The sequence below is a fragment of the Urocampus carinirostris genome, chromosome 1, assembly GCF_059441175.1.
Source record: "Urocampus carinirostris isolate Australia breed hairy pipefish chromosome 1, RoL_Ucar_1.0, whole genome shotgun sequence".
NCBI classification, from domain to species: Eukaryota; Metazoa; Chordata; class Actinopteri; order Syngnathiformes; family Syngnathidae; genus Urocampus; species Urocampus carinirostris.
This window is the reverse complement of record NC_142349.1, coordinates 18,574,863-18,587,414: the sequence shown is the minus strand read 5'-3', so window position 1 is coordinate 18,587,414 and position 12,552 is coordinate 18,574,863. Positions and strand designations below refer to the sequence as shown.

General features: G+C 45.2%; 1 protein-coding gene and 1 long non-coding RNA gene across 5 annotated transcripts in view; one reads left to right on the top strand and one right to left on the bottom strand.

Moving 5' to 3' along the window:
* The window catches only part of LOC148373803 (uncharacterized), a 248,977-nt gene that overhangs the window by 46,801 nt on the left and 189,624 nt on the right, over window positions 1–12,552 (bottom strand). The gene's annotated exons all lie outside the window — the stretch shown is intronic.
* Window positions 1–12,552, top strand: part of axin1 (axin 1) — a 43,817-nt gene that overhangs the window by 10,961 nt on the left and 20,304 nt on the right. For 2 of the 4 annotated variants that reach the window (XM_088329575.1, XM_088329574.1), the window contains 2 exons: window positions 392–525; window positions 3,227–4,174. In XM_088329575.1, the coding sequence (XP_088185701.1) occupies window positions 3,318–4,174 (857 nt within the window). In that variant the 5' untranslated portion in view covers window positions 392–525; window positions 3,227–3,317. The remainder of the gene's footprint in view (window positions 1–391; window positions 526–3,226; window positions 4,175–12,552) is intronic. The other 2 variants (XM_088329577.1, XM_088329576.1) reach the window with 1 other exon arrangement.

Genomic DNA, 12,552 nt, shown 5'->3' with positions numbered 1-12,552 from the left:
CAGGCCATGAAAATATTGTCAGACTATGAACCAGTCTCTGGTACAGAAATGGTTGCCGAACGCTGATTAAATCACTTGTGTTGAGGATAGATGCCTCCAACCAATGGCGTAGTTTTGCCCTGGACGGCAGGGGTTTGTCCCCACCAATATTTTGCGATTGCTAGTGCATGTATGCCCATTCCTTTAAATCTATAACATGTGCATCTCTTCACGGATATCTTTCTCTTTTTTGCTGCTGCAAATAATATACATGGACGAATGAAACACGCTAACCCTGACTTCTTCTCTAAACAGGCCTCATGTGTATTGGTTAATTTCTTTATGACATTTTGATATTATTGCCTGCACCCACTGTGGGATTGTCACAGTTGTACTGTGTTCATACATATAGGTCGGTATTAGCTCAGGAGGTAGAGCGCTCGTCTTGGGATCAAGAGGTCGCAGATTTGATTCCCGGCTCCTCCGTGTTATATGTCGAAGTGTCATTGGGCAAGACACTGAATCCCTAATGCCCCCAATAAGCAGGTAGGCGCCTTGCATGGCTGACTCCCTATTGGTGTGTGTGTGTGTGTGTGTATGGGTAAGTGTGAAGCATATTGTAAAGCGCTTTGGGAGGTAGTCATTGACTTGAAAAGCGCTATAGAAATGAACATTTTACATATTTGGAGTAAGCCCATGCTTCTGGCACAAATTGTAAACGCACTGGACGCAGAAATCGAGCACAGTTTTGGTACAAGTAGGAAACAAGCATGGTACTTCGTCAGTTATGGAGAGTGATGTGAATGAAACCATCTTTTATTTAATGTCAAAAGTGAAATGCTATAAATAACCTATTTGTATAATGAAGTCATTCTCGCTTGACCCTTGTACTTCAGATTACTCGCAAACACCATAGTTACGCGGTTGTACGTAAGTCATTGTTAAGCCTTTAAACGATGAATTCGTTTGGTCCAAAAATACAAATTCCGATCCCAGTATTTCCACATGTAAACATGTCTGTGATACGGGATATAGTTAATGCTGCTTAATGTGACCAGTAACTGGTACCTATACACAAAACAGTGTTTCAAAGTTAGAATACATAATTTCTAGTATAAACATTAAATGGTTAAACACACAAGATTCAAAGTCAGTAACTGAACAGAGATGGTGGTCAAAGTCCAGTTTAGAATCGTTATATGCCTTGTAATACTTAAAAGAAAATTCAACACATGTCACAGAAGATTTGGGTACAAAAACAAACCTCACCAAAAACTCAAGTTTATTTTTATGTCAAGACAAACAGCCTGATAGAACCACTTATGCTGTAGGTAGGGCCGGAGATTGTACTGTGGGTAGGTACTCCCATCAGCCTGATGAATTAAACATGGTCAGGCTCTTGTGCTATCTTGCTAATCAAAAGTTGAAATATATGTTTGGTAACTTAATTTTTAATTATTAAAAAAAAAAATAATAACTTTGCGTCCATGTGTCAATACAGCTCTCTAAGAATTACTACACTAAACTAAATGTAATCGTCCTTAAAAAAACCCTAATGATCTAGATGACTTCTCTAATTGGAACCATCAATCCAAGCCATGTTCACAAATAAAACCAAGACAAGGGATTAGGACAGAATATGTTTATTATTTTGTCTGAATTCAACCTAAAATCGGTTGCATGAAAGCAGGTTAAATTTAGCTCGGCTCAGTTCCTATGGTATTTTTTTCGCTAAAGCTTGCCTGCTACAGACCTGGCTATAATCAGTTTAAGATTATCAGCATCAATACATACGACACTTCAACAGTCAATAATGTGAAAAATAATGGGTTTTATTGTATTTCCATGGATCTTCTTGATAAGTTGTATTATTTTAATCAGCCTGCATTTAAATTTTGCCTACAGGCTATATTGTCATTGAATTAAACTATGTTTTCTGTATAAAAGCAACAGTTACTTTATAGTGTAGTCATCTAATATACTCATTCATGTAGTACATTTTGTGAATGTCTTCAGCTGTTCAATGTGCAACACTTGGCTTTTTAAAACTTGGTCTAGTGTATTCTCACTGCAGAAGGATTATGGCTACCAATTTCTGTTCAGCGTTTTAATGCGAGGCAAATTAAGAATGCATGTCAAATTGTTATCAGAGCTTTAATAAATAATTGTATTATTATTATTATTTAGATCCTAAAAAGTAATGCAAAACTTGCAACGATACTATCAATTGTGTTTGACAAGGGGAATATCGTATATACCTGAATAGATCCAAATCCCATTCATCAGTTCCTTCGTCAAAGTGAGAGGTTTGTTCCTAATGAAGGCTCAAAAAAAAAAAAATCAATGTACAAAGATACAAATTGGAATTTTCTTTATTGTTATCACTAAAAATGTAGTGAACATTGATTCCAATGAGATTAGACATGGCACAGTAGGATAAATATGTAATACATGACTTAAAACACACAAACCCTGCTCAACTCTTGCCAAGCTTAGCAAGGTAGTCCACTGTACTCAACAAACTGTTTTTTATCACAACTGTTATTTTTATTTATTTAATCCATGAAATCATGTTTGCTGATAAAGTGTGAGGCCAGACAGAAAGTGAGTGTCCCCTCAAGAAGCCTACAATCCCTTTTAATAGTTCTTGAATGACTTTGATTGGAGCTCTAGCGTATCAAAAGCTAACGTCACAATCAAGTCGCACTATGTTAGCCGTTCTTGCCAATAAAAATCAAAACCACTCCCTAAAACATAACTTTAAAATACTGACCCAGACAAAACAAAATGGGATCTTGCAATGAAGACAAGTGTAAAGCAAGTGTGATGCAAGAATGATTAAAGTGGCATTTCCTGTACATGCAAGCTGATAATGCTCAAAACCTCTTTCATCGTGCTACATTGCCCAAGATATTTGAAATTGTATTAACTCATATGTACCCTGTTGCCAGGCAGAAAACCGTATCCGGGTCACGCATAGCAATAAAAGACGTATCCCGCTCTTTTCCTGCATTGGCACCATTTTCACTACTCTGGCAATCTGGTTAATGATTTAAACATTTAGCACCTTATGCATTCCTCTAGATTTGTGCTGAATTTTTTATATTTGTGGTGTTCAGCTAGATACTGGCCACTTGAGTCCTTCATGAAACGCTGACTTTACAGAATACTAATAAAATTTGCCTGTGCAGTCTGCTTATGTCATAATGCTGTGGGTCTTTATCTCTGTATTTTCCCCTCTTTACAGGTGTTACTTTGCTGTGCCGTAAGTAGGCATCTGGATCTTGCAATCGTGTCGTTGGAGCTGAACGGTGACCTTCTCCTTGAATGCCAGGACTATGAATTTGAGCGATCATGGGGGCTTCCTGGTTGACCTGGGTGGCAGCTTTAATGAGGATGCCCCCAGACCGCCAGTTCCTGGTGAAGAAGGCGAACTGGTTCCCACTAAGTCCCATGACTCAGGGTTTTTGCCATCCAAAAGCTTGAAATGTGAGGCACCTGTTGCCACACCCAGGCGGCCTGACCAGGACTTGGGCTATGAGCCTGAAGGTAGCGCCTCTCCCACGCCCCCTTACATGAGATGGGCGGAGTCGCTTCACTCGCTGCTGGACGACCAGGACGGCATCCACCTCTTTCGGACGTACCTTAAGCAGGAAGCATGTGCCGACCTGCTGGACTTTTGGTTCGCATGCAGCGGCTTCCGTAAACTGGAAGCCGGCGAAAGCAACAACGAGAAGCTTATGAAACTGGCAAAAGCCATCTATAAGAAGTACATCCTAGACAGCAGCGGTATCGTTTCCAGGCAGATCAAACCGGCGACCAAGTCTTTCATCAAAGACTGTGTGATGAAATCACATATTGATTCAGCTATGTTCGACCAGGCTCAGACTGAGATTCAGGCAACAATGGAGGAAAACACCTACCCTTTATTCCTTAAGTCGGATATATATTTGGAACATGCTCGGACAGGGGGTGAGAGTCCCAAGCTGTGTGATGATCAAAGCATACTTTTGGGTAACACAAAAAACCTGCCTGGTTATTTGCCAATGTTAAACGAGAATGAAGAGTGGAGATGCGATCAAGAGTCGGAAGACCCACCCAAGTGTGATATCTTGCCCAGCAGCAGGCTCTCTCGCAGGTTGCTTGCGGAGACACCATCACATAACACTGCAGGAAGATTTCAGGAAGAGTACAGGTACATCCTCACAGCTTCATTATTTCCCCAAAACTTTCTATTGCGCACTTCTGAATTTGAAGTAAACCTCCAACCCCTTCTGCCGTCAGCAAAGCTCCCGAAACATGAGATGAAATGTGTGTAGAGGGAGATAAGAGATAGGTGGTGCACCCAAAAATTCCAAGTACAGTATTAATGTTGGGCTGTTCAGAAGGCTGCGGGGGAACTTTCACTTTTTGTATGTCAGAGAGAAAGCTTCTTTTACTGCTACTTCAGTTTGAATCTGCTAATGCTGACACACTCTTTACACGGTACTGTCCATTATTGGGATTGGGTTTGTTTGTCTGATTTGATAGCAATTGTGGCCATACACGCAAAAGTTTCCTTCACTGAATCCCAGTTCAGGCCAAGCCACCAGAAAGGTAACCAACCTGCTTTCACAAAGGGAATAGACAATGGCAGATAAAGTACACACTTTTTTAAACTCAAAAATAGAATCGCAGATGAAAAAAATTTCAACGTCAAGGCTTCTTTGGAAAATTGACACAAAGTAAAAGTACAAGACTAGATTTAAATTTAAAATCGAGCTCACGTAAAAGTAACATGTCCTAATAGTTTCATTCCTATAAAAAGAGAAATGTGACTAACTTTCTAGAAGATAAAAAAGATGCATTAAAAGATTTTATTTGACTTTTCATTCAATGTCATTTACCTTTCTTAAAAATAATAAAAGTTGTTTTGGTGGAGATTATTTTTATCAGGAAGTAATATCCCTTGTTTAGTAAAACCCTCCCTGTCAAGGAACAGAACAAGGACTCGGATCCAATAGCGTCAGTTAAAGGCTTTATTGTGACAAGATTCGGTGGAGCAGGCTTGGGACGTCGAGCCTTGGCAGTGGAAAGCCTCTTGGGACGATATGGCAACTCCGTGGTGAAAACGCGTGGCGAAACGTAGCAGGTAAGTCGGTGGCCGGGACGGAAGAGTAGATCGAAAACTTTTAACAGACAAGGGTCAGGCAACGAGAATCAGACTTGGAATATACATGGGCTTGTGGTACCTTGAATGTTGGAGGTTCACTCAGGAAATGAGGAAGACACTCGAACGTCCATCTCTGGACGCTGACAGCTTATGTAGTAGACTTCCACCAATCAAGAAATCGCGTTCCAGCACACCAGCTGATTACCTCAGGTGACTCCGGTTAGGTAATCACGACAGAACCCCCCCCTCAAGGGACGGCTCCAGAAGTCCCCCAGGGAAAAATAAAAATAAATCCAAACACGTCACATGGCAACACCGGTAATCCAAGGAAAAAAAATCACAGGCCAGTTACAAATAATTCCCCAAAACCCAAAATACATCACCAATAATCCAAAAATCGAGGGCCCAGAGGTCGTCCGATGAACCCTCAGAATTCTTCCGAGTGGATAGAGGCCCCTTCGTCCGCATCTGAAGGGGTGGTAGCGGGTGGGTCTGCCGGTGGAAGAGCAGCAGCGTCGGACCTCCGACGACGACCACGGCGTGGTGCTGGTTGGTCAGGATGCAGTTGATGGAATTCTGCCACAAGAGATCGGTCCAGGATCTGCCTGCTGGGAATCCATGATCTCTCCTCTGGACCATATCCCTCCCAATCGACCAAGTACTGGAAGCCCCGACCCCTGCGTCGGGAGCGGAGCAGGCGGCGCACTGTATAGATAGGCTCCCCGTCCAAGGAGCGTGGAGCTGGGGGAGTAGGTGGAATGGGTGCCAACGGACTCTGGCTGACGGGCTTGATTCGGGAAACATGAAACGTGGGGTGCACTCTCATAGATCTTGGTAGACGGAGACGGACTGCTGAGGAGTTGATAATTTTTACTATAGGAAACGGGCCAAGATACCGAGGAGCCAGTTTCCTCGACTCAACCTTCAGTGGAAGATCAGCTGATGCGAGCCACACCTTCTGGCCCACCTGGTACTTCGGAGCAGGACTCCTCCGTCGGTTAGCCCCAACGGCATGAGTCTTGCTTGCCCGAAGGAGTGTGGCCCGAGCACGAGCCCAAGTTCGCCGACAGCGACGTGCATTCGCCGTAGCTGACGGGCAGTTTACTTCCTCTTCTTGACTAGGGAACATAGGGGGTTGGTACCCATACACACACTGGAAGGGGGACATTCCAGTGGATGAGCTAACCAAGGAATTGTGAGCATATTCCACCCATGCCAATTGCCGAGCCCAGGACAACGGTTCACTAGAGACCATGCAGCGAAGTGCCGTTTCCAAATCTTGGTTCACTCGTTCAGACTGACCATTGGATTGAGGGTGGAACCCTGATGAGAGGCTGACAGAGGCACCCAACAGACGACAGAACTCCTTCCAAAACGCGGATGAGAACTGGGGACCACGGTCAGAAACAATGTCCAGAGGGATGCCATGGAGGCGGAACACATGCTGCTGGACTATCAATGCAGTTTCCTTGGCGGAGGGGAGCTTCGGTAGTGCCACGAAATGGACCATCTTACTGAACCGGTCCACGATAGTTAGTACAGTCGTCATCCCCTCGGATACTGGCAACCCCGTCACAAAGTCCAAGGAGATGTGGGACCATGGGCGGCGGGGAACCGGAAGTGGATGTAACAGACCGGCCGGACGTTGGTGGGATGTTTTGTTCTGGGCGCACACTTGACAGGCGGAGACGTATTCCCTAACGTCCTTGGCCATGGTAGGCCACCAGAAGCGTCGGGACAAGAAACTGTGAGTCCGAGCCGACCCCGAATGGCAAGAAAAGTGAGAATTGTGCCCCCATTGGAGGACCTCGGACCGTAAGGGTTCGGAGACGAATAGTCGACCCTCGGGACAGGAGCTGGGACCCGCCTGATCGGGTATCGCCTCTCTGACTCGGGACTCGATATCCCAGGAGACTGCTGCCACCATACAGGAAGCTGGAAGGACCGTTGCGGGACCCTGAGGTGTGTCATTGGAACTCTGGAATTGTCGGGACAGCGCGTCGGGTTTCACATTCCGAGATCCGGGTCTGTAGGACAGAGTGAAGTTAAAGCGGGTGAAAAACAGGGCCCAACGTGACTGGCGAGGATTGAGCCGCTTGGCCGATCTAATATATTCTAAGTTCTTGTGGTCAGTCCAAACTATGAACGGCACCGTTACCCCCTCCAACCAATGCCGCCATTCCTCCAGGGCTAGCTTGACGGCCAACAACTCACGATCCCCCACGTCGTAGTTGCGTTCGGCCGGGGACAACCGCCGGGAAAAGAAGGCGCACGGGTGCATTTTCTGGTCCTTGTCCGACCGCTGGGACAGGACAGCACCCACTCCCACATCTGAGGCGTCCACCTCCACTACCAGTTGGCGTGCAGGGTCCGGTACCTGGAGTATGGGGGCCGTAGAGAAATGGGTTTTTAGACGGTTGAAAGCTGCATTAGCCTCGGAAGACCACCGAAATGGCTCTCTAGGACTGGTAAGAAGCGTGAGGGGAGCTGCCACCGAACTGTAGTTCCTGATGAACCTCCGGTAGAAATTGGCAAAACCAAGGAATTGTTGGAGTTTTTTCCGAGACTCAGGGACAGGCCAAGAGGTGACTGCTGATACCTTGGCAGGATCCATCTGAAGGGTCCCCTCCGCCACGATGTAGCCCAGGAACGAGACTGTCTTGGCGTGAAACTCGCACTTCTCTGCCTTAACAAATAAAGAGTTCTCTAGGAGACGACGGAGAACCAGCTGGACATGTTTTCGGTGTTCATCGAGGGACTTTGAGAAAATCAAGATATCGTCCAGATACACAAAAACAAAACGATTAAGCACATCTCGTAAAATGTCATTTACCAAAGATTGGAAAACAGCTGGAGCATTGGTTAATCCGAACGGCATTACCAGATACTCGTAGTGACCGTTGGGTGTGTTGAATGCCGTCTTCCATTCATCACCCTCCCGGATTCGGACTAAGTGGTAGGCGTTGCGCAGATCAAGTTTAGTGAAGACCGTGGCCCCCTGTAGAAGCTCAAATGCAGAGGCAAGCAGAGGCAAGGGATAGCGATTTTTAACCGTGATTTCATTAAGGCCCCGATAATCTATACAGGGCCGGAGTGACCCGTCCTTTTTTCCCACAAAGAAGAACCCCGCCCCAGCAGGAGAAGAGGAGGGTCGAATGATACCAGCCGCCAAGGCATCGGAAATGTACTCCTCCATGGCCTTCCTCTCGGGAATGGACAAGGAGTAGAGGCGGCCCCGAGGAGGAGCAGACCCCGGCAGGAGATCAATTGCGCAGTCATAAGGTCTATGAGGGGGCAAGGAAGAGGCCTTAGCTTTACTGAAGACCTCCCGTAGGTGGTGGTAACAGGCTGGGACCTTGGACAGATTGGGTGGAGCCCTCGTGGAAACAGGATGATTTGGGTAAGGAGCGGCTTGCAGACAGGTTTGGTGACAGTCCATGCCCCATTCAAGTATCGACCCAGTGCGCCAGTCGAAATGGGGGTTGTGTTGCACCAACCAAGGATGACCCAGGACAAGGGGTTGGTTAGGGGAGTGAAGTAAGTGAAATCGGATCTTCTCTCTGTGATTTCCAGACAACTGTAGTTCAATGGGTTCCGTTATTTGAGATACGGTGCCTAATAGGTGGCCATCCAAAGCCCGAGCTGATACCGGGTTAGGAAGGGTTTCAACAGGTATCCCCATCTTGTGTGCGAGTGACAAATCCAGGATATTTGTTTCGGCGCCAGAATCGATGAGGGCATGGAAGGGTTGAGATGTACCGGAAATAATGAGATTTGCCCGGAGAACAGGTCTATCAGTCTTGGGGAACGATAATAAAGCTGAGCTCAATCGGATGTCCCCTATATCCGACGAGCGTTTGCTTTTAACGGGCAATTGACCACCCTATGTCCCTGGCCGCCGCAGTAATAACATAGCCGTTCGGTACGCCTTCGCTGGCGTTCTTCGACGGAGAGAAAGGTGCGGTCCACCTCCATCATCTCATGAGGTGCGGTAGAATTGGTTGGGGGGTTCGGTATCTTACTAATGTCTTGACTTTGCCGGGTGATGGGTTGTCTGGGATCTTCTCTCTCTCTGCGTCTTGCCTGAACCCTACGGTCGATCCGGGCGGTCAGTTCGATAGCATTGTCAAGAGTTACCGGAGGAGCGTGGGAAACCAATTCGTCTTTGATATAACCGGACAAGCTATGGAGGTAGGCGTCGACCAGCGCCTCTTCGTTCCAGTGACTCTGGGCTGCTAGTGTGCGAAAGTCAATGGCATAGTCGGCAATGGAGCGTCTCCCCTGGCGAATGTTCAAGATTGAACGAGCAGCATCGACTGATGAGGCTCCAGAATCAAAAACTTTAATCATTTCCTGGCTAAGCAAATTAAAAGAGGTGCATGCTGTCGCCCCTCGTTCGTATTCTGCCGTTCCCCAAAGGCGGGCTCTGCCAGTCAGATGATTTATCACAAAAGCCACCTTCGCCTTTTCGTTCACAAAGGCTCGCGGTTGTAGATCAAAAATTAGTCGGCAATTTATAAGAAAGGGGCGGATCTGGGCGGGCTCTCCACTGAATCTCTCTGGCGAACCTACTCGTGGTTCAACACTGCCGACCTGATCAGAAAGGGGCGGAACTGGATCTCGTGCTCGTGTTGCCGGGGAAGCTTCGCACTGTTCAAAAAAATCTTGGTGACGTTGTACTTGCCGGACTAGTGTGGATACGTCGTGGACGATTTGTTGTATTGCGCCTTCGGTGTGTTGTAGGCGCTGTAGCGCGGATTCCTGTTCGGCATTTCCGCATCTCTCAGAGGTGGGACGAACTGTCGCTGGATCCATGCTTTGGTTCGAGTGTTCTGTCAAGGAACAGAACAAGGACTCGGATCCAATAGCGTCAGTTAAAGGCTTTATTGTGACAAGATTCGGTGGAGCAGGCTTGGGACGTCGAGCCTTGGCAGTGGAAAGCCTCTTGGGACGATATGGCAACTCCGTGGTGAAAACGCGTGGCGAAACGTAGCAGGTAAGTCGGTGGCCGGGACGGAAGAGTAGATCGAAAACTTTTAACAGACAAGGGTCAGGCAACGAGAATCAGACTTGGAATATACATGGGCTTGTGGTACCTTGAATGTTGGAGGTTCACTCAGGAAATGAGGAAGACACTCGAACGTCCATCTCTGGACGCTGACAGCTTATGTAGTAGACTTCCACCAATCAAGAAATCGCGTTCCAGCACACCAGCTGATTACCTCAGGTGACTCCGGTTAGGTAATCACGACACTCCCCTCTAACACAAAGCAACCACTGGTATTTTTTTTGCTAAACATTGGCTGCATTCAAAGACCAACGAGCAGTCGGAACTTTCAAATGTTCAAATATTAAAAAAAACCTCTTTCTTTTTTTTTGTTATTTTCCAGATGTTACGTATAAGTATGTAACACCAAGTTAATTTAAAGTTGCTGTACCAAATTTTATCTTTCTTACTCGCTGACGCCATCTTCTGGATTCAATTAATCATTGCAACCTCTGCAATGCTCCTTTTGTGGCGCGTGCAAGTACGTGCATTTCTTGCATACGCTCGAATAAACTCTTCTTCTTTTTATTTTTTATAGAGTTGGGTTTGTGCTTTTGGACTGTACTTGAAACAGGTCTTTTTTGCTTTCAACATTTTCATTCTACAGTAACAAAAATCTGCAGTGAAGAGCATATAGTCACTCTCATTATTGTTATCATTATTGTAATTATCATCATTATTTTCAATTCATACCTGGAGGGAAGTTCAAAGTATGTGTGAGCAGTGTGAACTAAAGTGCAGTGAGTATAAAGTCTGGTCTCATTCAATTTGGGTGACATTCATAAATTTCATGCACATTTAGTATTCATTTCCTTTTTTGCATTTCTCAAAATAAAACCTGTTTTGAGGGCTTAGTTGGCTTAATATCTTAAGTAGATGTTTAAAACAGAATTTTGATGAAAGCAAGATTGTCATTCTTTTTCAAAAATAAATATATATGTCAAACTGAGTCAGTAATACGTCTCAATAATTTTACAGAAACATCATTAGTTGCCAAAGTATATGATACATAGTTTGACCGATGTTTATGCAAAACAGGAAAAAAAGAACCAAGGTTAAAAAAAAATGACTGGTCAACATTTTTAAGCTACTTCTTAGCTGTTTTTTTGTTGATCTTGCAATTTACATTAAACTACCACAGCAAAGGTGGTGTACAAATGTTCCATCCATCCATTATCTGCACCGCTTTTCCTCAGTGGGGTCGCGGGGGTGCTGGAGCCCATCCCAGCCATCCTCGGGCAGTGGGTAGGGTACACCTTGAACTGGTTGACAGCCAGTCGAGGGCACACAGGGACAGACAATTCACTCGCTCATTCACACCTAGGGCCAATTTGGCCAATTAACCTGACATGCATGTTTTTGGAATGTGGGAGGAAACCGGGGTGCCCGGAGAAAACCCACGCAAGCACGGGGAGAACATGCAAACTCCATACAGGAGGTTCGATCTCATGACTTCAGAACTGTGCCACACACACGCCAACCACTGCGCCGCCGTGCTGCCCAACAAATGTTCCATCATGACAAATTTTGAGAAAAACAGAAAGGGTACATTAACAAATCTTGCAATGTAAATAAGATTTGAAAAGAAGTAAAGTAAAATATACAGACTATCTTCAAAATGTACTAAAGTACACAATCATAATGTAGATTACAATCATCATGGTCACATTGTAATTCTATGATAGTCATTGAAGTATTTAGAAACGCAAAAAACTTTAAAGCCAGTGAAATGAATGCATTAAGACACATCCTTACTTCTGACTTGCGTGGAGAACACCGCCAATTGTGAATGCCAGAAATCATAGTGTTAAATAGTGTTTGAAATTCCAAGAAACTGCAAAAAATTGTCTGCACGGATTCTTTAGTTTTTTCCATGTCCATCAACACCTTTGTGATGTATAAATATTAAGGGACGCACAGACACCTGAGCGTTCTAGGCTTTGTGCAAAGACTTCTCTTGCCTCTCTTGATTGACCTTTAGGCTTTTGTGTAAACAACACCTATTTCATCCGTAATTCCCCAATGTCCCCTTATTTCAGGCTCTGCACTCTGCTTGTTGCATACATTTCCATTATTAAGGGCAGTGAAAGTGGAAGGAATTAGACGATTGCAGTGGTTTCTCATTGAATTTTTTTTTCTTTTGTGGGCGCGTGTGCATTCCAAACAGGAAGGGAGCTCGATCGAATGCTTTAGGGACTTCAATGTGAATAAAAAAGACGATGCAGAACATCTATAATTCATGTGTGGGAAGCATTGTCAGAAGTATTCTCGGCAACGTCAAGCACGGAATGTGAGTGATGTCAAACGAATGTCTCGAGCTGTTCAATGTGCAACACTTGGCTTGTTAAAATTTGGTCTACTGTATTGTTCTCGC